Here is a 26,299-nt window from a genome sequence, read left to right as displayed (position 1 = left end):
ATTAAAAACCTACTAAAATAAACATAAATGTGAAACTAAGAACAAAAGTGTATTTACCACAATTATTCCCAACAACGTTTGAGAGATTTCAAGTGCGCCTCTTACCACAATAGCATGAGGAGAATGTACTAAAGGCTTTAGTTCATTCAGGTCATTTTCTGCCTGCAAAAATTGTATAAAAGAAAAACAGAAACGTCACAAAATGCCTATCAAATACACAATTTTAGCAGCAGTCACAGAGCTCTATATTCCCTACTTTACCTTATCCCAGTCTCCTTCCATGACATGATTTCGGAATTTGGTAGCAGAAGGATGTTCTAAACGACATCCTGACTCTTGCATGAGGAGATCAACAGTCTGGCTGCAGGAGAGATACAGTGTAAAAAAGACCTGACCAAGTTTAGGGCTTTACTATTCCAAATAAGCTAATGCCAATGAAAACAGCTGTAATGTTTTTAAGCTAGCCTCAAGATGAAGAAATAAAGAATTTTAATGTTCTTGGTTAAACAGAGTTAAAACTGCAATCTCTATTTATCCCAGTCGAATAAAAACAAAACTTTCTTGAAAGCACCAGAATGAAACAATTTCTTCCTACTTCGTCTATTTAATGTTTCAAAGTTTAATGAAGTATAAATTTTCTAAAAATATGTTCTAACTGGTGAAACAAAAAAAAAATAGGATCAAGACATTACCTATGGCACTACATTTTGAAAGAATCTTTAGCTCCATACAAGGTGACAGATGGCCTGTTATGTCAGTTCAGTGCCTTCCAGCCAGATATGCTCACATAGAAATTCTAGTAGGTCAGTCTTCAAAATTAAAACAACTCGAACACCAAAAATCATTTCCTTTCTCTCTGTACTAAAAATAGCAAATTTACTATGGTGTAGGCTCCAAACAGTCACGAGTTATTTCCTCCTGCCGCTGTCAGCTTGCTTCTTGTCTCAGTAATAATGTTAACATTTAAAAAATCTGTTTTCATGCCAATCCCTTTTTCCTTAAGGAAGAAAGTGGAATCTCCCTGTATTTTTTCTCTTTTAGAGCTTAAGAGTTAGCAAATGTGGTTTCTTCTATCAGCTACTTTGACATTTAAGAACCTTCATTTATCACTTGCACATCTGTGTTTGCTTCAAGACAATGCTTTTTTTCCAGCTCTACTTCTTATTCAGCTGAAAAATGCAATTACCTACCTGAAGTCGAAATACTTGGGTTGCCTTCAAGTGCTGTCCTTCCCACTCCCCAGTTAATCCACAAATATAAAATTACTACTAACCAAACTAAGTTTATTTCAAACTAGCTGTGAAGCCATAAACTGTTGCTCGTCTCTCTCTCTTCAGGTTATCTGGGTTCTGGCTCCAGGGCTTTCCCACCGCTGCTTCACTTCCCTTTAGAGAGCGTTTTGTGTGTGTATGTGTGTATGTGTGTAAAAATCCGGTGGCCGTGACTACCTTCACCTTATGACAGGTATTCAAGGTTACCTAAGTTGCATTTGAAAACAAATGATTCACAGGCTCCAAGTCCCTGGTTGAGGGCCGGTCAGGTTGGTTTCAAGGCGGATTTCGGCCCGGGCCTCTAAGTGACATCCACTTGACTCCCGTCAGACCCGTCCAACGCAGCCCCCGGCGGCCGTGCACTGGCGGGCGACGGCGGGTCGGGGTCGGTGGTTGGCCCGGGCCGCCGTCGGGAGGCGTCCCACCAAGAGGCCTCAGAGGCTGACTTTGGAAAACAAGCCCGCCGAGGTTCGAGGCCTCCCCCGCCCGGCCCGGCCCCGACCCGCGGCCTGCGGCCCGGCCCGCGCTCGGCGCCGGGCCTTCCGCCCCAGCCGGGCGGCGCGGCGGGCGCACTTACTTCAGGCCGAGGCCGTTCAGGTGCTGTCCGATCAGCCGGATGACGTCCTCGTCCGACTGCGAGAGCCGCTTCTTCTTCTTGAGGCTGCTGCCCGGCTCCGGGGCGGCCAGGGCGGCGGCGGCGGCCCCGCCGGGGACCCCGTTGTTGACACTCGGGCCGGTGCCATTGTTGCCGGCGGCGGCGGGGGCGGCGGGCAGCAGCCCGTTGGCGTGCGCCAGGTCCCCCGCGGCCGCCGGGGACGCCTCCCCGTTCTGCGCCGCCAGGCAGGCGAGCTCCGGGGTCGCGCCCGCGCCGCCGCCCCCGCCGCCTCCTCCCGCCCCGTTGGCCTGCATGGCGCCGCCGCCGCTGGCCGGGCTGGGGCCGCTGGCTCGGGGGCCGGCGGGGGCGGCCGCGGGGAGCCCCACCACCAGCACCACGGAGGCGGCGGCGGCCGGCGCGGGCGCGGGCGGCGCGGGCGCGGGCGGGGGGGAGCGGCCTGCGCGGCCCGCCGAGGCCCCGGGCTCTCCTGCTCCCTCCGCCGCCGAGGCTCGGGGCTTCTTCCGCGGGGGCGGGGAGGCTCCGCCGGCGTCCGAGTCGGAGGAGGAAGCGGAGGCCAGAGTTTCCTCGCCGAGAGAGGCCGTGGTGGGGCCGGCGGGGCGCGGGGTCGGGGTCGGCCGGGCGGCGGAGGGGGAAGGAGGACCGGCCCTTCCCCCCCCCTCCGGGCGCGCGGGGGGCGGCGGGGCTCGGGCCCCGCGGCTGGGCCCGGCGGCGGGCGCGGGCAGCGGCCGCCTGGAGCTGGGTGCGCGCCGCTGCGCTCGGCTGTGTTGATTCTTCCCCAGCTGCTGCCTAATGGAGTCCGGGCGCCCGCGTCACAGGAAATGCCTATACTGCCCCGCGCTCACTTCCGGCGGCAGGTATGGAGCCTATAGGGGCTGTCACCGGCACGTGCGCCCGGCGCGGCGGCAGCGCCCGACGGCGCCTGGCGGCGGGGCGGGGCGGGGAGCTGCTCGGCGCGGCGCGGATCCCGACTCACTCCGGTCGCTACCGACGCCCCGGCCGGCCCGGCGGCGGAGGTCGCGTGCGTGGAGGCGGGGCCCGAGCCGGTCCGGCGCGCGGCGGGGCCGGGCCGGGTTAGGCCGGCGAGCGTCCTGGCTCGGGGTGGAGGCCGCCGGGCGTCCTCGCTTGGGGTGTGGTGGGTCCCGGCCGGCGGTCTCGCCGTGACCCGGCCTGACCCCTCGGAGAGGCGCCGCCTCGGGTCCGGGTGGAAAGACTGGGGCCTCCGCAGCCCAGAGCCGCACGCTCCATGCCCAGGTTGGGGGGCCGGCGGCTGGGGCCCGGAGGACGGGGCCCGATCCCGCGGCCAGGCGGCCCAGGCCCGGAGCACGAGCCCTTTCCCCTCGGCGAGCAATCCATTCGGGGCGGCCGCGGACCGGCCCCGGGCCTGGGGTGCGGGTTGGGGGCCTGCGGGGGAGCGCCGGCCTCTTTTTGTCCGGCCTTTCCCGAGACCGCCTCCTCCTCCCCGGTTCAGCGACTCCTCCGAGGCCGTGCGGGAGAGGACCGAGCCGCGCGGCCTGGGAAGTCGCAGGATGGAGAATTGGGACTCCAGCAGGCGGCTGGAACCGTCTCCGAGCCGGGATCCCGCTCTGCCCGGGGCGACTGGCCCGCTGCGTGCATGGCATCGAGAAGCTGGGCCCAGGCCTACCCGAAATACCTAGAAGTTTTATTAAGTGGTTGTACAAAAAGGTTACAATCCCCTGGCAGGTTAGGGGTACAGTGCTTCTTGATCAGTCACCCCTTCCATTGTTGTTCCCCGTTTTTACCCTCCCATCCTACCCCAGAGTCACCCAGTTTTTACATAAGGTACATTGAATACAATGACTGCATTTGCTCAAGCTGTGTTTGTGTGCTCCCCGCATCCCCCCGCCCCCCCACAAGTGATTTCGCTGGGGGGAAAAAAAAGACTGAGGTAGTAGATCTTATGCCCCTAGTAACAGAAGTAGTTTTGAGACCTTTGAACAAAGGCAGCCCTTTTAAAATTTAGAAACATGATAAAAGTGAGGCTGATGAGAAATTTGAAAGAAATCTTGAGCTCTACTGATCCTTAACCTGAAAGAAGGGAGAGGAAGACTAGGTCAGCGTCCCAGAGATTTAGCTTTGTAGTTCTCTTGTAAATATGTGTCTAGGTGGCAGCTGTCATGGAGAGGTGACTCATACACAGTGCTTGTACCCATCTGAGACAACCAGAGTTGTAGCTGAGGTTGTAGAGTACTGCCAATGTACCCTGCAGAGCAAGAATTACTAGTTAACACCTTCATAGATCTCTTCGTTAACATCACAAACCTTGACTGGTTTAGCACTGTTTGATTTTTACAGAACTATCTGGGCTATGATACTCTTAGTCTCTAACCAGCAAAAAGCTGGAAGTGGATCTGTGGCTCAAGTCGTAGAGCACTACTAGCCTTGAGCAAAAAAAGCTCAGGGACTGCCCTGGCCCACTTCAAGCCGCAGAACCAGCACACACACACATACAAAATGAATGAAAGAAAAGTAGGATTCCTGAGAAGGGATAAGTCGTCTAAGCTCAATGTGCCTATCACAGTCTTTCTAACTTTTAGGTAAACAAGACTGCTTTATAGTTGTTGTTTTTTCTAAATTTCTGGAGTCCAAGTGCTCAGACATACTTAAGTCACCTGATTATTTTATGAATTGTGTGTGTGTGTGTGTGTGTGTGTGTGTGTGTGTGTGCTGGTACTGGGCCTTGAGGTTAGGGCCTGGCACTGTCCTTAGCTCCTTTAACCTTTTCACTCAAGGCTAGGCTAATGCTCTACTACTTGAGCCACAGCTTTTTCTGGCATTTTGCTGGTTAGCTGGATATTAGAACCTCATGGTTTACCTGCCCCAGCTGGCTTCAAACCGTGATCCTTAAATCTCAGCTTCCTGTGTAGCTAGGATTACAGGTACGAACAATCAGCACTGGGCTTTGTGAAACTTCTGTTTTAATGACATATAAGTCTGCTTTACAAAGTGAATATTTCTTCTGTAGTTTATTCACAAGAAGTGCTGAAAAACAACCATCTATAGTCAGTCCTGATTGAGTAGAAAGCAGTTGTAGAAATAGGCACTGGAATATACAAACAGCAGGTGTAGGCATTCATTAAATCACTGTTGTAAGAGCAAAAAGGAAGTGGGACTGGCTAGTCACTTGTGGCTCTCTTCATCCCAGCTATTAAAGCTGAAATCTGCAGGTCACTGTTTAAAGCCAGCCCAAGCAGGAAGGCCTGTGGGACCTTTCTCTCCAGTTAACCACCAGAAAATTAAAAAAATGACTCTAGCTCAAAGTGGTAGTGCTCAAGCCTTCTGTGGAAAAGTTCACATACAGCACTCAGGCCCTGAGTTCAAGCCCCATGACCAACACAACAAAAAAAAAGTGAGAATCAGCATGTGATAAGAACACAGTGACAAGATATGCTACTAAGTGAAAACTGCATGTTATAAAGCAGAATAAGCATATAAAGAGAATTAAAGTACAATGACAATGTATGTATGTGTGTAGCTCATAAGGAAACTCCTTTGTGTAATTAGTACACAGTGAAAAAATGAATGACAGAAATGTAAAACAGGATCAGTTGGGTGATAGGTACCAGAGAAGGATGGGGGGAATGATAAGGTGACAGAAGATTAATGTGAAGAAGTACTTTATGTACATGTTTGAAAATAGAGCTATGAAACCTGTTGAGAAGGAGTGAGAAAAGCCAGTGTTAAGAGAGGGTTAAATTTGCTCAGGGTACAGTAGGCATATATAAAAAATAACAATGTTTGGGCTGGGAATGTGGCTCAGCGGTAGAGTGCTTGCCTAGCATGCATGAAGCCCTGGGTTTGATTCCTCAGCACCACATACACACAAAAAGCCAGAAGTGGCCCTGTGGCTCAATAAGTAGAGTGCTAGCATTGAGCAAAAAGAAGCCAGGGACAGTGCTCAGGCCCTGAGTCCCAAGCCCCAGGACTGGCAAAATAAAGCCAACCAAACAAACATTGAAAGCCCCTTGTAGAACTAACATTAACAAAAAACATTTAAGAATTTAAAATGTACATAATGCAATTTTCAATTTGGTAAATGAAGGAATATATGTACTCACATTTCACATTCTGTTAGGACAGAAAAGCATGAAGAGTGGCTTATCTTTAGGTGTAATGAAGAACATGGTTTTATTTCTTCATCTTATATTTTTCAGTTTGCATTTTCTATCTAAATATTGTATTTTAGTGTCAACAGGGTTTACTTAGGTTGTGAAGATTGCAAATAATTTTGCTTTCTTTTTGTATTAATATGCTTTGAAAGCACTCATGCTTTTTTTAAAAAATAATTTTATTTATTTTCTTGTTTATATGGTACTGAGGAATCAAACCCAGGGCTTCATGCATGCTAGGCAAGCACTCTACCACTAAGCCACCTTCCCAGCCTCACTCTTGCCTTTAAAAATACTAAAATATTCATGAGAACTTAATTATAATGAAAATAAGCCAGATAAAGTAGTACTATGTATATATTCCACCGACATTAAGTATATATAAATATTTTTAAATTGTCATTACTGGGGCTAGGAATATGGCCTAGTGGCAAGAGTGCTTGCCTTGTATACATGAAGCCCTGGGTTCAATTCCTCAGCACTACATATATAGAAAATGGCCAGAAGTGTCACTGTGGCTCAAGTGGCAGAGTGCTAGCCTTGAGCAAAAAGAAGCCAGGGACAGTGCTCAGGCCCTGAGTCCAAGCCCCAGGACTGGCAAAAAAAGAAAGAAAGAAAGAAACTTGTCATTATTTGTACTTCCTATAGTCTCAGACTGCACATCATACTCTCATCTTTCATATGGTTAAATTCATCTGGGGAATAAAGGGCAAAGGACACTCCTATTTGAAAAGTAAAAAAAAAAACAAAAAACCCTGGAAGTGCCTGCATAGACTATGGATAACAGGCTCTTTAGTCAGCCTTCCTTATTCTGTTTCAAATGCATTGTTCATCTCTCTGGCATGATAATCGTAAATAATAATAAATAGCAAAATATAATTATGACTTTACAAATTGTTATTGTGAGAAAATATGTGTGCCTAGTCCATATAAAGGTAGCAAACTAATTCTTGGACATTTTATTCCGAAAAAATTAAGACTATAGTAAATCATTTTTTAAATAGAGTTTAAAAAATTATTGAAAGGGTACCTGAACATGGCATAGCTCAGTGATTCAGGGTGTGCTTAGGGTATGCAAGACTGTGGGTTCAACCTTCAGGAGCAAGATAGATAGATAGGTAGTGTGTATATGTATTTATGAGCATGCACAATACTAGGGTTTTAAACTCAAAGCCTCACACTTGCTAAGCAGTTGTGTTAACATCTGAGCCATTTTAAAAGCCTTTTTTTCTTCTTCTTTAGTTTCTTGATCAAAGCTGGCCTGGGTAGTGATCCTATTCACACCTTCCCCATATCTGGAATCACACCATGCTTAGGTTGAGATAGGATCTGGATGGCTCTTTCTCTCTGGCTGTCCTCAAAACATGATCCTCCAGATCTCTGCCTCACAAGTAGCTGGGATTACAGGTATGAGCCTGTTCTAAACCTTCATGGTGTTCATATTCTTAAAAGTGCATATAAATTGTATCTAAACTTGTATCTTGTCTTCTAGAGAAGACATACAATAAGAAAAAAAAATAAACAGGAAATGTGTTTGGTAGTATGGGTTGTTAGGCAGAGAAAGAAAGTAGGGTCGTATGTCACAGTGCATGGAAGATACTTTATGTTGGTTGGTCAGGGAGGGCCTCACTGATGTGTGCTGATAAGAATACAGTAAGAACTCCTGTGACCTAAAGCCAGGGCACAGTCAAGACAAAGCAAAACAAAAAACCTCTAGGGGAGAGAGAACTGAACAGAGTTTATAGCTGGTTTGGGGGGCCCAAGATGATTCATTCTTGAAACAATACTAGATACATACTGGCAGGTAGTAACAAAATAAAAAGGCACTATTGTTTGCAATTGACTCCCAAAAGCACTTAGGAATGTGGGTGCCAAACACCCTTTCATAATGTTGGGTGGAACCGCGCTGTCTTACCAGAGTGCTCTGTGATGAAGCTGCCGGGTTCTAATTCACTTGATGTTCATTGCTCTCAGACCTTCACTTCTAAGCCTCAGGTTAATTACCATGAGAATGTGACACTTTAGTTTGATCAGACATGTGCCTATTTTAGCTTTTACTGTGGGAAAAGCCTTTAATTTACATATCTTCCATTATTTTCTGTCAATGTTAATGTAAATTTCATTTTCTCTGAAAAACATGGTGCATTGCTAAGAATGACATCCAGTAAAGTCAAACAGGACAAGCCACATATTCTGTGTACACCTGGGCCCTGACCAAGGGTCATGTCACAAGAGCAGATCCTGGTGTAGCAGGCCTTTGAGAAGCCCATGCTAGGCCGTGTGTGAACTACCAAGAATAGCTATCCCTTGGGATAGCCTGTTAATCAGCTCCATTGTGAATCAAAATGTTCCTCTTAACCTCAGATTACCCAACCAAAAAAAACAGAAGAAACTGTAACCCCCCTGTACATCACCTTTATAACAACAAAAATAATATAAAAAAGAACCAAAAGAGCTCTGTGTCCTGTGCAGTGCTCATGATACGTGAGAGGTCAACCTTTTTTCATTTTCTCATTGGGTAAATTGTAATCATGCAGGCTATCTAGTCTGACAAGTCTTTCCTATTCTTGTGGTTGTATTAACTAAGTGGTGTACCATACCAAGGATCTGTCTTGGCTGTGTCATAGACCCTGTTGTGGCACAGTGATCTAGTTTTGTTTTAATTTTCTTTTGCTGTATATTGTGTGCCTGGTTAGTCTTGTGTGACTTAACCATTGAGAAAAATAAGTCATATACTATAGTAATTTAGGATTGTAAGAGATTTTGCATTAAAATTTTCCTTTAAACTTTTCAGACAAGGCAGCTGAGATCCAGAAGACTGAGTGTCTTGCTTAGGGGAAATGTGGGCTCCTGTCAGAGCTGGATCCACTAGTCTCGGGTTCCTGGTGTCAGAGCTGGATCCACCAGTGCTGAGGTCTTGGTGTCAGAGCTGGAACCGCCAGCCTCAGGTTCCTGATGTCAGAGCTGGATCCTCCAGCCTCGGGTTCCTGGTGTCAGAGCTGGATCTGCCAGTCCTGAGTTCCTGGTGTTGGAGCTGGAGCCACCAGTCTCGGGTTCTTGGGTGGTTCTTCTGCTCTCTGTCATGCTCCATTAGTCAGTAAAGGAAAGCAACAACATGGTGACCTGATGAAGAAATGTTAAGCCAATTGTGCATTTTATAAATGGAAGTACAGGGGCTGGGAATGTGGCGTAGCAGTAAAGTGCTTGCCTAGCATGCATGAAGACCTGGGTTCAATTCCTCTGCACCACATAAACAGAAAAAGCTGAAAGTGGTAGAGTACTAGCCTTGAGCAAAAAGAAGCCAGGGACAGTGCTCAGGCCCTGAGTCAAAGAGCCAGGACTTTCAAAAAAAAAAAAAGAAGGATTGCACATAGGAACCAGGACTTCTGCTTTTTCTCTACTAAGCAATGAGTCCAAGCATCTGCAAGATGAGTGGTTGATGCTAACAGTGGCTTCTGACAAAAGGTGGTATGTGTGCCGCTCCACCTCTGTCTCCATTGTTCCTGATTGTTTCCCAGACTTGAAGTTGACAGTTGCCATTCATGGTCAAATTTGAACTGTAGTAGAAGGAAGTGACCCACTTGCATGTCCATGTATCTTCTAAAAGTAGCCTATATTTCAGAAAGAATGGATATTTTTAAAAGTAAAGTGCTCCAGAGCCAAAAAGAGCTCATATCAAGACAGTGTCACAGAGTAGATCTAGTTGACACCTGAAGGTCCTGGAAGTTAAATTTCAGCACAAAAACAAGGTTTGAGCACCTCTTTTCACTCTGAGGATGTAGTGTACCTTTGACAGGTTTCAAAAGGAAAATTTGTAGTATAGAAGAGGGAAGAAAAGTGAAATGAAGAGTATAAATGGGCCCTTCTCACCACTGACTCTAAAGTGATTAAGACCAGAGATCAGTTTGTTTAGACACTGAAGTTGTCCAAAGGACTGTGCAGTCAGAATCTCTTTGTGTTGACTTTGGATGGGGTTCCCTTGACTTGCTCTAGTGTGATCTGTAGCAGCATGGCTACTTGGGAAATCAAAACTGAGTGCTCTTCTGCTATTGGTAAAAATCACAGTGAAAATCCCTGAGAGAAAAGCACAAGTAAGTAGCACACAGTGTACTATAAGCATGACTCCTTGAATACCCACGTAAAACAGAATAAATTTATAGGGTCAATTCTGTAGGTGAGGTTACTTTTTTCCTGATCTCTGATCTCTAAACTCCAACACCCCCAAGTAACATTTCTTTTGCAAAGCCAAGAGGCTCTATAAGGTTAAAAATAATTCAGATATATCATGTTCAAAATAATTGAAATGTTATGAGCCACCCAGAAAGCATGAGAACAGTTCTCTTGTTTCCATTGGAGCAGTGTTTGTTTTCTTCCTTTCTTGGGAGCTTGAGCTGAGAAACTGCTGAGGAATGCTTCTGGTGTTTGACAGGCATGGCTATTTGTCACTGCCTCAGAAGCTGCTTGGCTGCAGGTGAGGAAGGCTAGTTGTGGTCAGTGACCTACCTGAGCTTTCATTGTGGCCTTGCCCTGTGCCGGAGTCATCAGACTTGCAGGAGGTGCTATTTCTGTAAGGTCGCGCATCCATGATGTCTTACTCACTCTCTAGGAGGGACACAGCTGCTGGTCCTGGTGAGGAAACTAGAGATTCTCAAGTGGGTGTATGCCTTTGTCTGGCTGAGCGCCAGGCCTGGAAGTGTGGTGTCTACAGAGGAAGGATTTAGGAGGAGTCATGTCATTAGGATGCCATACACATAGCAAACTTCATCCTAACCACCCACCTTCTGTTGACTCACCTGCCAGAAGTATGATTAACCTGGAGGGGCACAATAGCTGTGTGATTCTCTTTGAAGGGGGAACGAATCCCCTCCTTTTCTAACTTCAGTACCTTATTGGTTGCTCCTTGTCCAGAGGATCTGGAAGCCTGAAAAATCTCAAGGTACATGTTGACTAAGAAAGCCTGGTTAGCTAAGTAAAATCCTTGTTGTTGGAATATTATGACAAAGCACAAGACTTCAGGGGTCTAGCATACCTTGTCCTTTTCCTGGAGACTTAGAGGTCTAGGATTGCCCAGTCACTAAGCATTAACTACAGTGCCCAGCAAGGAGTCCCCTCATGAACGCCTGGCCTCCCTGAAGCAGGTTACACACAGTAGATCAGGGTACTGTTGGGTGGCTTAGTCTAGCTCTCCTTAAGGAGACCATTCCTCTTGAAAAGATAAAAGCAAGAAAATAGAGAAGATTAGGGGATATTCTTTCTGTTTTGTACCTTACATATCACGTATGATATGATGATGGGAAAAGCTCACTTGTGTACCTATATTGATAACATCAGAGCAAGAGTTACCACTCCAGTCACAGTAAATTAATGTAGATACCAATATAATTATCCTTTTGACTTTTTATTTTTATAAGAAGCTTTTGGTTTGTACATTATGTTTGACATATCAGAGTATATAGTCTTGTTTGAATATGAATAATATATCCATGTTTTAATAATAACTGGCACTTTATTATGTGTATGGTACCATAGGTAAATTATTTTAAATTATATATATATAGTATCTAAGGCGTGTAGTGACTCAAATAATTACTGTTGCTTCATGCGGCCTAAATAGGTTGTGCTAATTTATCAGCCATGATCATTCAACTCACATTAAAAGGTCATCTTGGCCAGGCCCTGGTGGCTCACACCTGTAATCCTGGTTACTCAGGAGGTTGAGATCTGAGGATTGTGATTTGAAGCCAGCCTGGACAAGAAGTGGGTGAGAGACAATGATGCTTCGGGGTTAGTAGGAATAGTGCTTAATTTTACTCAGCATGGATTCCCCTTCTAAAACCAGAAAGGCCATGGCTGATCCCTCTCATAAATGCCCCCTCCCAGCTTCTGAGGAGAGATGGTTCTGTTTTCCAAAAGTACCTTGTGATGGCAGAGGGATCAACTTTGCCTAGCCATTTTTATATTTTCCATGTAAAATATAATAGCGTTTTCAACAGAGCTTCTCCAAAGACCCAAGGCACTTGAATGGACTTGGAATGCATGATCTGTGGATCTAACTTTCGCCTGAAGCTCCATCTCCTCCCTTCTCCAATCACAGTGAGAGAAATATTAATCAAGAAAGCCAGGGGGCTGGGGATATGGCCTAGTGGCAAGAGTGCTTGCCTTGTATACATGAGGCCCTGGGTTCAATTCCCCAGCACCACATATACAGAAAATGGCCAGAAGTGGCGCTGTGGCTCAAGTGGCAGAGTGCTAGCCTTGAGCAAAAAGAAGCCAGGGACAGTGCTCAGGCCCTGAGTCCAAGCCCCAGGACTGGCAAAAAAAAAAAAAAAAAGAAAGAAAGCCAAAGAATCCTGTTCTGGGAGGAGCTTCCTCTGAATTTCCAGCCCAACATGTTTCCCTTCCTGTAACTTTCCAGTCATTTAAGGAATACAATCGATAACTCTGCCCCTTGGTGGTCATAGAAAAAAACTGCACCTGGAGGAATTAATGAAGTTGTTTTAATTTTCTGCCTCCAGTTCCAGTGTAAACAAGATGATTTTTACAAATTAGGGATTATTAACTTTATTAAGTGTATTACTGATAAGTAATATTTTTGCAAGTGCATTCAACAAAATGCTTGTGGATGGAAGATTCTGGAGAGAGAACCCAGAAACCATTGGTGGTAATCTCAGGAATGCAACTAAGATGTGAGGAGGGGAGGGATTTATATTATTTTATACTCTGTAGTTCCTCCTGAAAACTATCTTAAGCAAAATAATGTTTTCTCACCTAAAGACAGGTGCTGCACTTGAGTAGGTGTGGAAACTCAGTAGAATTCCTCCTGCAGGGCATCTACCTTTTCTTGGTGTCTGGAAACCCAGAAGAGTTCTTGCAGGGCACCCACCTTTTCTTGGTGGCTTTCTAAAACATTTGGATGTTTCAAGGGAGTAAGGTGCACCTAACTTACTCTGTTTTTGCTCCCTGATGGTGGTGGATCCAACTAGAATGATGATCTGGGGAGCAGTGTAGCCAAAGTATCAAGAAGAATCCTGTTTCCTCCTGCAACAACAGCCGTGGCACAACACCTCCTGGGGAAACAGCCATGGCAAAATACCTCCTGGGACAACAGCCTGGAACAGCACTTCCTGTGACAATAGCCATGGTACAACACCTTCTAGGTCAATAGCCCAGGCACAGTACTTCCTGGGACAATAGACATGGCACAACATCTCCTAGGACAACAGCCCTGGCACAAAAATTGTAGCGCAACACCTTCTGGGACAACACCTCCTGGGACAATAGCTATGGGATAACAGCTATGGTACAACACCTCCTATGACAAAAGCCATGGCACAACACCTCCTGGTACAACAGCTCCTGGGACAACTGCTGTGGGACAACAGCCATGGCACAACATATCCTGGGACAGCAGCCCTGGCATGGCATCTCCGGGACAACAGCCTTAGCACAACATCTAGAGCACAGCCAGTCTTTAGAGGACACACGGGTTCTGGGTGTCACCCCTAGTCCTCAGAGGGCATATGGGTTCTGAGTGTCACATCCAGTCCTCAGAGGACACATGGGTTCTGGATTTCATACTCACTCCTCAGAGGACACACAGATTCTGGATTTCACACCCAGTCCTCAGTGGGCACACAGGTTCTGGGTGTCATACCCAGTCTTTAGAGGACACATGAGTTCTGGGTGTCACACCCATTCCTCAACAGGCACATGGTTCTGGGTGTCAAACCTAGTCCTCAGTGAGCACATGGGTTCTGGGTGTCACACACAGTCCTCAGGACACATAGGTTCTGGATTTCACACCTACTCCTCAGAGGACACACGGGTCTGGGTTTCACACCTAATCTTTAGAGAACACATAGGTTCTGTATTTCATACCCTAATCCTCAGCAGGCACACAGGTTCTGGGTATCACACCCAGTTCCTAGAGGACACATGAGTTCTATATTTCACACCCAATCCTCAGGAGACACATGGGTTCTGTATTTCACACCCAGTCCTCTGAGGTCACATGAGTTCTGGGTGTCACACCAATTCCTCAGAGGGTATATGTGTTCTGGGTGCCACACCCAGTTCCTAGAGGGCATAGGGATTCTGCACTATCTTTCCTGGAAGGTTCTCAACCCGTAGCACATGGTCACTGAGGATCCCAGAGGCCCTGAGCCTGTAGGCACAGATTCTGAAGGATTCATTTGGACAAGCTGGGAGGTTGTGGGCAGGAGCTGGGTGAGAACAGAGTTGGAGAAAATATCCGAAGTGTAGGTAATGGAAAAAAGAGGGATCCCAGGTCTCTTTATCCAAACACTGTTGAAGCAGAGATGAATGCTGCTCAATGTTTCTTAACTGTTTTAACAGTGGATTTACTAGCTCAATGCCATGGCTTGTGCTTGTCCACCTACTCTGAGGGCTGACACCTGGACTGTCCTGGTTCAAAGCTAGACTAGGCAGAAAAGTCTTCCAGGCTCCATCATCAGTTAACCAGCCAAAGGGCAGAATGGAGGCATGGCTCTTAGGTCATTGGTATAGCACTAGCTGTGAACAAGAAAGGCAGCACTCACACATACGTGTTTACACATGCATGCTCACATATGCATGCACACAGCTGTGCCATTCTGCATTCTTATAACCAGCAAGTTAGCATCCCAGCTCCTCCATGCTAGTCCAGTCACATAGGAAGGTGAACCTTTAATTTCAGCCATTGTAACAGAGGCAAGATCTCATTATATTTTTTCATTACCCTAAAGCCTCTTGTGCTTATTTGCCATCTGAATATCTGGGGCTTGAACTCAGGGCCTGTCCCTTAGCTTCTTTTGCTCAAGGCTAGCATTCTACCATTTGAGCCACAGGGCTACTTCTGGCTTTTTATGATTATGTAGTATTGAAATCGAACTCAGGCTTCATTCATGCTAGGCAAGCATTCTACCACTAAACCACATTCCCAACCCTGCAATACTAAACTTTGTGAAATATAAAACAATGTGTAGGGAATATGGCCTAGTGGTTAAGTGTTGGCCTCATATACATGAAGCCCTGGGTTCGATTCCTCAGCATCACATATATAGAAAAAGCTGGAAGTGGCACTGTGGCTCAAGTGGTAGAGTGCTAGCCTTGAGCAAAAAGAAGCCAGGGACAGTGCTCAGGCCCTGAGTTCAAGCCCCAGCACTGGCAAAAACAAACAAACAAAAAAAAAACCAGGAAGGGAATACAAGAGAAACAAAACAAACAAACAAAAAACCCAAACCTGAAAGGTACGGTTTCACATGGCATGTTGAAAATAATTACAACAATAATATACCACTTGTTTCCATAATATGGAGTTCATTTCACTTAGCATAATCTTATGTGTTCATATGGGTATAAGTATTGGGCTATTTTGATCTTCTGCTATGACTAGCCTAATTATGTACTAGCTATTCCCTATGAGGGACAACCATAGGGTTTATGTTTCTTTGGGTCTGGGTCACTTCACTTAGTATGATTTTTTTCCAAGTCCTTCCATTTCCTTATGAATGGGGCAGTATCTTTCCTTCTGATAGAGGCATGGAATTCCATTGTGTGTATGTATGACATTTTCCTGATCCTCTCGTCTACTGAGGGGCATCTAGGTTGGTTCCATGTTTTAGCAATGACAAATTGTGCTGTGATGAACATAGTTGTGCTGGTGGCTTTAGTGTGGCCTTGCTTGTATTCTTTTGAGTAGATGCCCAAAAGTGGGGCTGCTGGGTCGTAGGGGAGCTCTATGTTTAGCCTTCTTAGGAACCTTCACACTGCTTTCCAGAGGTGTTGAACAAGTTTGCATTCCCACCAACAATGTAGTAGGGTTCCCTTTTGGCCACATTCCCTCCAGCATTTGTTATTAGATTTCCTGATAATGGACATTCTTACTGGGGTGAGGTGGAATCTCAGTGCTGTTTTGATTTGCATTTCTTTTATAGCCAGTGACGTAGAGCACTTTTTCATGTGTCTCTTGGCCATTCTCATTTCCTCTTCAGTGAAGTCTCTTTTTAAATCTTTAGTCCATTTGTTGGGTACCTCTATTATCACTGTATCTCATCTGAGTACCCTGGATACTGGATATATGGGTATTGGAACTAGGGAGGGGAAAGGAATATCAAAATTGAGAGGCAAAGGATAAAAAGACAAACCATTCCAAAAGCAATACTTACAAAACCATTTGGTGAAAAAAACAAAACCAAAGCACCTGAGCCAATCAGCTTTTAAGGAAAAAAAAAACAAAAACCATTTGGTATAAACCAACTGTACAACTCCGGGGGAGAGGGAAAGGGGGAGGGGGGAAATGAGGGAGGAGGTAATAAGTTGAACAAGAAATGTACTCACTGCCTTACATATGAATCTGTAACCCCTCTGTACTTCACTTTGACAAAGAAAAAAAATTCTAGAATAGAACTGTGAAAAAAAGAAATCCCAAACAATGTATATTTCTCTCTGTATTTAGATTTTCAAAATTACTTTCAGTTTTTGTTTTTCATATCTTTATCATACTTACCCCAAGTGGCTCATATTTCCTTATGGTATTATAACCAATGTTTGAAAATTTTTTAATTTCTGATATTTTTGGTACTATTGAAAATGAATAGAATTGGTTTGCAGTTTTGATCTTACATCTTGAAAACTTGTTAAATTCACATATTGTTCTTTTGAATATTCTATTGCATTTTCTACTTACGTGATCATATTGTCTGTGGATGTAGATCCTTTCTGATATAGACATCTTTTGAGGCTTTTTCCTACCTTATTGTGATGACCAGAACCTCTCTTATAATACTTGTTTCTGATGGACACTTTCACGATCAAGTGTGATAGTACCTGTAAGTTTTTCACAGGTGTCCTTCATTGGATTCAGGAAACTCCCCTTTTCTCCTACTTTGTTGAGGGCTTTTATCATGGAGCTCTGATGGTTTCTGACAGTACTTGTTATCTTCTCACCTCTTTTCTGGTTAGTCAGATTAGATTAAAGAGCCACTTTTTAGTTTTTTAGTTTTATTCATTTTCTGTGTTTTCAACTTTTGTCATTTCATTCAGTTTACTTACTTTGGTCTTTTTGTTTGTTTGTTCTTGTGCTGGTCCTGGGGCTTGAACTCAGGGCCTAGGTGATATCTCTACACTTTTGTGTTCAAGATTGTTCCTCTATCACTTGAACAACAGCATTATTTCCAGCTTTTTAGTGCACAGGTTTCTTACCTGGGCTGGCTTTGAATCATGATCCTCAGATCTCAGCATCCTGAGAAATTAGGACTACAGGTGCAAGCCACTGGTGCCTGGCTCTAGAACTTGCAATACTGAGCCAAGCAAATATTTGCCATGTCTCTGATATTAGGAGGAAAATCAATCCCATGTTTTGTCATCAAGCATACTGATGGTTGTGATATTCTAGCAGAGACTGCTGTGGACTGAAACCAAGCCACTGTGCATACTAGGCAAGCATTTTCCCAGCAGATTGGACCCCAGTGTGACATAGAGTCTTTTTTTTTTATTTTTGCCAGTCCCGGGGGTTGGACTCAACCTTCATGTGTACGAGTCAAGCACTCTTGCCACTAGGCCATATTCCCAGCTAGAGTCTTTTTTAAAAAATAAAGTTTAGTTACTTCCTCTCTATTCCTGATATATGAGACTTTAAAAATCATGATTAGGGTCTTGTTTTGTCAAATACTTTTTCTGTATCAGTATTATCATGTGATTTTTCTTCTGTAGCCTATTGATTTGATAGATTATATTGGTAGATTTTGAAATATAGTGACCACGTATTGGCTGTTCCTGGCACTCTTCACATCTTTGGCTAACTCATATTCCCTTGAAGCACCCTTTCCTTCTGCCACCAGGGCTTTCTTTAATATTTCTTAAGGTGCTGGATGAACTCCTTCATATTTTTATGAGTATCTGAAATATCTTTGCTTTATCTTTTTTTTGAAATATGTCTTTTCACGGTATGTACTAGCTTGATGGTTTTTTCTTTAAGTTCCTTAAATGGGTTGCTTCACTATTTTTTTTTTTTTTTTTTTGGTGCCAGCCCCAGGGCCTGAACTCAGGGCCTGGGTGCTGCGTATTTGGGCTCAAGGCAGGTGTTCTACCACTTAAATAACAGCTCTAGTTTAGGCTTTTTTTTTTTTTTTTTTTTTTTTTTTTTTTTTTGCTGGCCCTGGAGCTTGAACTGTGGGCCTGGGTACTGTCCCTGAGCTTCTTTTGCTCAAGGCTAGTGCTCTACCACTTGAGCCACAGCATCACTTCTGGCTTTTTCTGAGCAGTTTGTTGGAGATAAGTTTCACAGACTTTCCTACTCTGGCTGTCTTTCAATCATGATTCTCAGATCTCAGCCTCCTGAATAGCTAGGATTACAGGTGTGAGTCATGGGTACCCAGCTCACTTTAGTTTTGCTGGTTGCTTGGAGATGACATCTCATAAATATTTCTGCTTGGTCTGACTTTAAGCCGTAATCCTCATATCTCAGCCTCCTAAGTAGGTGGGATTATAGGCATGAACCTCTGGGTTTTTTGTTATATTCTCTCTCTTTCTCTCTCTCTTTCTCTCTCTCTCTCTGTCTGTCTCTCTCTGTCTCTCTCCCTCTTCCTCTCCACTCTCCCCTCTCTCCTCCTCTCTCTTCTCTTCTCTCTCTCTTCCCCTCTTCCTCTCTTTCTCTTTCTCTTTCTCTGCCAATCCTGGGCCTTGGACTCAAGGCCTACGCACTGTTCCTGGCTTATTTTTGCTCAAGGCTAACACTCTACCACTTGAGCCACAGCGCCACTTCTGGCATTTTATGTTTATGTGGGCTTCATGCATGCTAGGCAACCACTGGACCACTAAGCCACATTCCCAGCCCTTTTCTTTTTAAGGGTAGGTCTTGCTATGTAGCCCAGCATAATTTTGAACTCATGATCTTCCTGCCTCAGCCTCTCCAATGTTGGGATTATATACATGTACCACCACATCTAGATTACTCTTTTTTCTCTTTCTTTGTAGTTCCCTTTCTTCTTCCTCTTTTCCTCCCTCTCTTCCCTTCTTCCTTCCTTCCTTCTGGTACTAGGGTTTGAATCCCAGGCCTTATGCTCTCGCTTGGCTTTTTTTTTGCTCAAAACTAACTGCAGGTGCTCTACCACTTGAGCCACACCCCCCACTTTGGTCTTTCTGCTGGTTAATTAGAATTTTATGGAGTTGTCTAACCTAGCTGGCTTCTAAGGGTGATCCTCAGGCCTCAGCCTCCTAAGTAGGTAGGATTATAGGTATGGGCCACTGGGGTTAGGGCACACCACACTTTCTAGTATCTTCTCACTTGAATTATTTTTGGTGAGAAATATACTGTTCTTCGGTATGTAGCAGGTATTATTTCTTGAACTACTTTAAAGATTTTTCTGCAGTCTTGAGCATGATGACTGTGATATAGCATAGCAGTTTTCTTTATGTTGGGATTCATGGACCTTCTTTGTTTTTTGTTTTTTTTTGGCCAGTCCTGGGCCTTGGACTCAGGGCCTGAGCACTGTCCCTGGCTTCTTTTTGCTCAAGGCTAGCACTTTGCCACTTGAGCCACAGCACCACCTCTGGCCATTTTCTATATATGTGGTGCCGGGGAATTGAACCCAGGGCCTCATGTATAGGAGGCAAGCACTCTTGCCACTAGGCCATATCCCCAGCTCCATGGACCTTCTTAACCATAATATTATAATTATTTTTAGAGGAAGAAAAATTTCAGCCATTATTTCTGTATATATTTTTATGCCCCCAAGTTTCTAGGCTACTTGAAGATGTCTTTTTTTTTTTTTTTTTGGCCAGTCCTGGGGCTTGGACTCAGGGTCTGAGCACTGTCCCTGGCTTCTTTTTGCTCAAGGCTAGCACTCTGCCGCTTGAGCCACAGTGCCACTTTTGGCCATTTTCTGTATATGTGGTGCTGGGGAATTGAACCCAGGGCCTCATGTATAGGAGGCAAGCACTCTTGCCACTAGGCCATATCCCCAGCCCCCTTGAAGATGTCTTGTAGTTAATGCATACTTTTATTGTTGTTGTTGTTGTTGGTTGTGGGGCTTGAACTCTGGGCCTGGGTCCTGTCCCTAAGCTCTTCAGCTGAAGGGTAGCCCTCTACCACTTGAACCACAGTGCTACTTCTGGTTTTCTGGTGGTTAATTGGAGGTAAGAGTCTCACGGACTTTCCTGTCCAGGCTGGCTTGAACTGCGACCCTCAGATCTCAGCCTCCTGAGTAGCTAGGATTACAGGTGTGATCCACCAGTGCCTGGCTAATACTCTTTGTATTTATTTAAATTTTTTCTGCATTTCTTTTTTTTTTTTCCAGTCCTGGGGCTTGAACTCAGGGCTTGCACTGTCCATGGCTTCTTTTTGCTCAAGGCTAGCACTCTACCACTTGAGCCACAGTGCCACTTCCAGCTTTTTCTATATATGTGGTGCTGAGGAATTGAACCTAGGGCTTCATGTATATGAGGCAAGCACTTTACCACTAGGCCATATTCCCAGCCCATGCATTTCATTTTTGACATCTCCTATATGATATGTTTTCAAGTTATTAATCTTTTCATCTGCAGTATCTACTTTGACACTAATCCCAGCCATATACTTTTTTTTGTGTGCCTGTCCTGGGGCTTGAACTCAGGGTCTGGGCAGCTCTTTCTCTGAGTTTTTTGTGCTCAAGGTATTCTACCACTTGAGCCATAGCTCCGCTTGCGGCTTTTTGTGTGTTAATTGGAGATAGGAGTCTCATGAACTTTCCTTCCTGGGCTGGCTTTGAACTGTGATCCTTAGATCCCAGCCCCTTGAGTAGCTAGGATTACAGGTTTAAGCCAACAGTGCCTGGATCCAGCCATGTATATTTTAGCTCATGTTTTACAGTTTCATTGTTGTCACTGGTACAGAGCCTCACTATGTCATCAGGCTGGCCTTGAACTCCTGAGCTCAAGTAATCTTCCTCTCTAGCTTTCTAAGTGTCACCATGCCCAGCTTGGAAATTGTCTTTTTTTTTTTTTTTTTTTTGGCCAGTCCTGGGCCTTGGACTCAGGGCCTGAGCACTGTCCCTGGCTTCTTCCTGCTCAAGGCTAGCACTCTGCCACTTGAGCCACAGCGCCGCTTCTGGCTGTTTTCTGTATATGTGGTGCTGGGGAATCGAACCTAGGGCCTCGTGTATCCGAGGCAGGCACTCTTTGCCACTAGGCCATATCCCCAGCCCGGAAATTGTCTTTTTAAAAATAAATTCTTATATTTATTGTATGTGCTGTAGTTATAATAACTACTATATGGATTTAATTCTTAATTCTAATATCTGGGTTAGCTCTAGGATAGTTTTGATTGACCATTCCTCTCATGAAGATTAGGTTTTCCTGTTTGCTTGCTCAGTGATCTTTAACTGAATGACACACATTGTTAGTTTCACAATATGGAATGCTGGATATTTCTTACCTACAACACTCAAACAATTTTCTGGGATGCACCTAGTTTATTGGAAACCGTCCTCTGTTCACTTGCTCTTGATGGAGCCACTTTCAGTTCTCTGCAGCCCTGGGCCACTTGATGGCCCTTCCAAGATGGTGGCATCTTGGCCAAGACGATTCTGGCAAGGACACACAGGTTTAATAGAAGGCCCTTTCTCTCCCCTTCTGGATCTTTTCTTCTTGAAACCCTGTAGCTATTGGCCAACAGGAGAAAAGAAACTTCACAGATCATTTATTTTTCTCAGATTTTTTTTTTTTTTTTTTTTTTTTGCCAGTCCTGGGGCTTGGACTCAGGGCCTGAGCACTGTCCCTGGCTTCTTTTTGCTCAAGGCTAGCACTCTGCCACTTGAGCCACAGCGCCACTTCTGGCCATTTTCTGTATATGTGGTGCTGGGGAATCGAACCCAGGGCCTCGTGTATACAAGGCAAGCACTCTTGCCACTAGGCCATATCCCCAGCCCTTTTCTCAGAATTTTTTTCTCTTTTGTTTTTAGACATTATCCTTTTTCATCCCAGATAGATTCCTATGGTTTTTTTTTTTTCCCTTACTACTTTTCTCCTTTTTCTTTTTCTTTTTTTGCCAGTCCTGGGGCTTGAGCTCAGGGCCTGGGCACTGTCCCTGGCTTCTTTTTGCTCAAGGCTAGCACTCTGCCACCTGAGCCACAGCGCCACTTCTGGCTTTTGCTGTTTATGTGGTACTGAGGAATCGAACCTACGGCTTCATGCATGCGAGGCAAGCACCCAACCACTAAGCCACATTCCCAGCCCTTTTCTCCTTTCTTTTAAAACTTGAATTATTGGGCTGGGGATATAGCCTAGTGGCAAGAGTGCCTGCCTCGGATACACGAGGCCCTAGGTTCGATTCCCCAGCACCACATATACAGAAAACGGCCAGAAGCAGCGCTGTGGCTCAAGTGGCAGAGTGCTAGCCTTGAGCGGGAAGAAGCCAGGGACAGTGCTCAGGCCCTGAGTCCAAGGCCCAGGACTGGCCAAAAAAAAAAAAAAACTTGAATTATGGAAAATTTAATTAGGCACCAAGTATATTGCTGTGATCATCAGCTTACAACTGCATTTTTCTTATGTTTCTGATTTCTTAGCATTGGAGATTTGTTTTTGAGTCACCTCAAGAATCATGTGGTAAGCCAGGTGCAGGTGGTTCATCCCTGTAATCCTAGCTACTCAGGAGGCTGAGATCTGAGGATCATGGCTCAAAGCCAGCCCAGGCAGGAAGGTCTGTGAGACTCTTATCTCCAATTAACCACCAGAAAACTGCAAGTGGAGCTGTGGCTCAAAGTGGTAGAGCGCTAACCTTGAATGAAAAGGCTCAAGGACAGCGCTCAGGCCCTAAGTTCAAGTCCCACACCCAACCAAAAAAAAAAAAAAGAGAAAAGGAATTATGTTGTAGAGAATGTACAACCATTCTTTCCCAGTAGACATAGCTTTCCCAGTTAGGTGATTTATTATCTTGGTAAAGGTGCATATGATGTAGATGCTGAAAACCCCTGGTGATTTCTCGTAGTTCCACAAGCATCCCAAATACTCTTCCAGACTTTGTAAGTGTGGCAGTAGCTTTCACCCTATGATTTCGTTATAGTCTTAGAGTCTGGCTCATTTGGGACATATAGTATCATTCATCCATTTTATACACACTGAATGTAATTCCTAAATTTTCTTTCCATCTATATCTGTATCTGGGTGGACACATGCACATACACAGATATAGACTGCTTTTTATATGTCACCTTTGCTTAATGAATAGAAGAAAGCTTCCGTAACACAGCCAGAGGCAGTTGATGGAACCTGGTGCTGCCACTATCTGGTGTTGGCTTTTAAGGGCTGCTAAAACTGAGACTCAACAGCATCATCTGTAAATTGAACAACACCTATCTGTTCAGAAATATCGCAAGTAGAGTGCTTTTCTCAGAGCTTGATGCCCAGTGGAAACTCAATAAAGACAGCTGTTTTGAGTCTGACAGATGTAGTGTTGTGGCAAAATGCAGAGCAGGCTCCCAACCCAAGTATGGCTAACTACACAGGAACCAGAGAGACTAAGATCATGTAGCCAAGGACAGAGTCAGAACCAAGTGCATAAATGCCACTTTGTGAACACAGAGGCTCCTGTAAACATTCCAGAATTTAACTTCTGCTTTATTTTTATGAATTAATTCTATTTCATGACAGAAACAAGACATTCCCCATCAAGGGGATTTACTAAATGTATCATTCTAGACATCCTGTTTCAGCCTTTGTGCCTGAAGCCAAACCCCACACCCACAGCAGTACCTAAAGTGAGCTTTTCAGGCTAGCATATGGGCTGGGATGTTTTGCTGAGCTTACTTGTGGACAGACTTGTTTTCAGAATCATAGACTGTTATAGATGGTCTGGAAAACTACTGAGGGAATAAGTCACTGGTTCATAGAAAAAAGAACATTAGGATTCATATTTCTGCAGGTGTGTGTGTGTGTGTGTGTGTTTGTGTGTATGTGTCTTGTGTGTCATGCACATCAATTTACCCTCTGAATCTTCATCAAAGACAGGTATCAAGCAAGTATCAAATTAGACACATTGAGGATGGTGTACAACATGTTAAGCTATACACTGCGTGGGTATAGTCAGTGATGTAATCCTGCTGTGCAGGCTGTGTGTGGAGAGAGGGGAAGCACAAAACCGAGGCTGCATGTGAAGAGAGGGAAAGCAAAGAACCAAGGCCCATTCTGCTCCAAAGATCCTCTCTGAGAAGGTGGCAGAGAGCCGAGATCCCAAGACTGGTGTGTTGGACAGGACAACTGCAAGCAGCTGTACTGGGGAGAGAAAGTGGAAGAATAGCATTCTGTGTACAAGTTCTCCAGAGAGAGGAGGTGGAGAACAGCATTCTGTGTATAAGTTCTCCAGAGAGAGGAGATGGGGAACAGCATTCCGTGTAGAAGTTCTCCCAAGAGAGGAGACAGAGAATAGCATTCCGTCTACAAGTTTTCCAGGGAGAGGAAATGGAGAACAACATTCTATGTAAAAGTTTTCTAGGGAGAGAAAATGGAGTAACATTCCATGTGCAAGTTCTCCAGGTAAGAGGTGCACAGGGACTTCAAGGAAATGAAGGGTTAGTAACAGAAGGACAGAGGTAGAATGGGAGAGATAGGGTGAAGTGAGCAGACACTGAAGATAAAAATGGAATTTTTATTTCATTTGACAAGAATTCTCAAAAGAACTGAAAATACATGCCTACATAAAAAAGTATGCGGACTGATCAGATATTGGTGGCTCACGCCTGCAATCCTACCTACTCAGGAGGCTGAGAGCTGAGGATCACAATTTCAAGCCAGCCTGGGCAGATAAAGTCCTGAGTCTTTTATCTCCAAAAACCTGAAGGGCTCAAAGCAGTACAGTGCTAGTCTTGAGCAAAAGAGCCTAGGGACAGCCCCCAGGCCCTTAGTTCAAGCCCCAGGACTGCCCCCGCCCCCAAAAGTATACAGATTAGTCAGAAAATTCACAATAGCAAAAAGCTAGGAACAAGCCATACCCATTGATTGATGGGTGACCAGCAAACAGTGGAGCCCCTTGAGCAGTGGTGGAGGACAACATTTTCATACAGTGCTATATTATTTAACCATGAGAGGGAGGGAACTACTGGCTGGGTACTGGTGGCTCATGTCTGTAATCCTAGCTACTTGGGATTGTTGGGATGATGGTTTGAGGCCAGTTCTTGGGAGAAAAAAAAATCCACAAGATGCTTCTCAATGAAAGCTAGACACAGTGGTGTGTAACTGCTATCCTAGCTACCAGGATGCTTAATATAGATGGTTCATTAGTAGGTGTGTGACTTTGTCTCAAAGTAATGTGGAAAACTTAGGGCTAGAGGTGTGTCTCAGCAGTGAGAGTGCCTGCTTCGAAGGTGCAAGGCCCTCAGCTTAGAATCCTAGTACTGCCCCCCCAAAAGAAGAAAATACTGTTACATGCTACAGTATGAATGAATTTTTTTAAAATTTGGTGAGGTAGGGCTGGGAGGGAGAAAATGAGGGGGATCCAAGGGAGGGGTGACGTTAAGAATTACTGTTATCTATGACCTGACTTAAGGAACTGTGACCTCTTTGTACCACTATTTGAGGATGCTGATAATGGCAATGATAATGATAATCACAAAAGTCCACATATAAGACGGACATGTACAAAATGTCCAATTATGGTTGGGGATGTGGCTTAGTGGTAGAGTGCTTGCAAGCATGCATGAAGCCCTGGGTTCGATTCCTCAGAACTACATGAACAGAGAAAGCCAGAAGTGGTGCTGTGGATCAAGTGGTAGAGTGCTAGCTTTGAGCAAAAAGAAGCTCAGGGACAGTGCTCAGGCCCTGAGTTCAAGCCCAGAACTGGTAAAAAATAAAATCCAAAGCCTGACATGCAAAGATATCTATCTAATCTATGGAGTTAAAAGAAATTATAGAGGAATATATACATGGTCTATAATAGTATACATCTTTTTAACTTTTTAATTTGACTTAATGATAGATTTACATGTAATTGTGAGAGATAATTACAGAATCCCAAGGAGATAGCATTTCACAGCCACCAGGATCACTGAAATAAAAAGAATGGCAGGTTTAGTGATAGAGTGCTTGTCTAGCATGCATGAAGCCCTGGGTTTGATTCCTCAGTACCATATAAACAGAAAAAGCCAGAAGTGGTGCTGTGTCTCAAGTGGCAGAGTGCTAGCCTTGAGCAAAAAGAAGCCAGGGCAATGCCCAGGCCTTGAGTTCAAGCCCTAGGACTGAAAAAAAAAAGTCCAATTGGGCAAATCCATAGACAGAAAGTGGATCAAGGCTATAGGGGATGGAGTAGGGGAGGGGAG

At 44.9% G+C, this 26,299-nt stretch overlaps 2 protein-coding genes across 3 annotated transcripts in view; one reads left to right on the top strand and one right to left on the bottom strand.

Moving 5' to 3' along the window:
• Window positions 1-2,195, bottom strand: part of Wdr26 (WD repeat domain 26) — a 41,254-nt gene extending 39,059 nt beyond the window's left edge. The window contains exons 1-3 of one of the 2 annotated variants that reach the window (XM_048357600.1): window positions 1,849-2,195; window positions 262-361; window positions 58-162 (exon numbers count right to left, since the gene is read on the bottom strand). In XM_048357600.1, coding sequence (XP_048213557.1) covers window positions 58-162; window positions 262-361; window positions 1,849-2,180 — 537 coding nt within the window. In that variant the 5' untranslated portion in view covers window positions 2,181-2,195. The remainder of the gene's footprint in view (window positions 1-57; window positions 163-261; window positions 362-1,848) is intronic. The other variant, XM_048357601.1, reaches the window with a different exon arrangement.
• Window positions 2,196-2,705: 510 nt separating this feature from the next.
• Cnih3 (cornichon family AMPA receptor auxiliary protein 3) overlaps window positions 2,706-26,299 on the top strand; it is a 120,011-nt gene continuing 96,417 nt past the window's right edge. The window contains exon 1 of the mRNA XM_048357603.1: window positions 2,706-2,741. Coding sequence (XP_048213560.1) covers window positions 2,706-2,741 — 36 coding nt within the window. The remainder of the gene's footprint in view (window positions 2,742-26,299) is intronic.

Source organism: Perognathus longimembris, chromosome 11 (assembly GCF_023159225.1).
Source record: "Perognathus longimembris pacificus isolate PPM17 chromosome 11, ASM2315922v1, whole genome shotgun sequence".
Lineage (NCBI taxonomy): Eukaryota > Metazoa > Chordata > Mammalia > Rodentia > Heteromyidae > Perognathus > Perognathus longimembris.
This window is presented reverse-complemented; position numbering and strand designations above follow the sequence as displayed.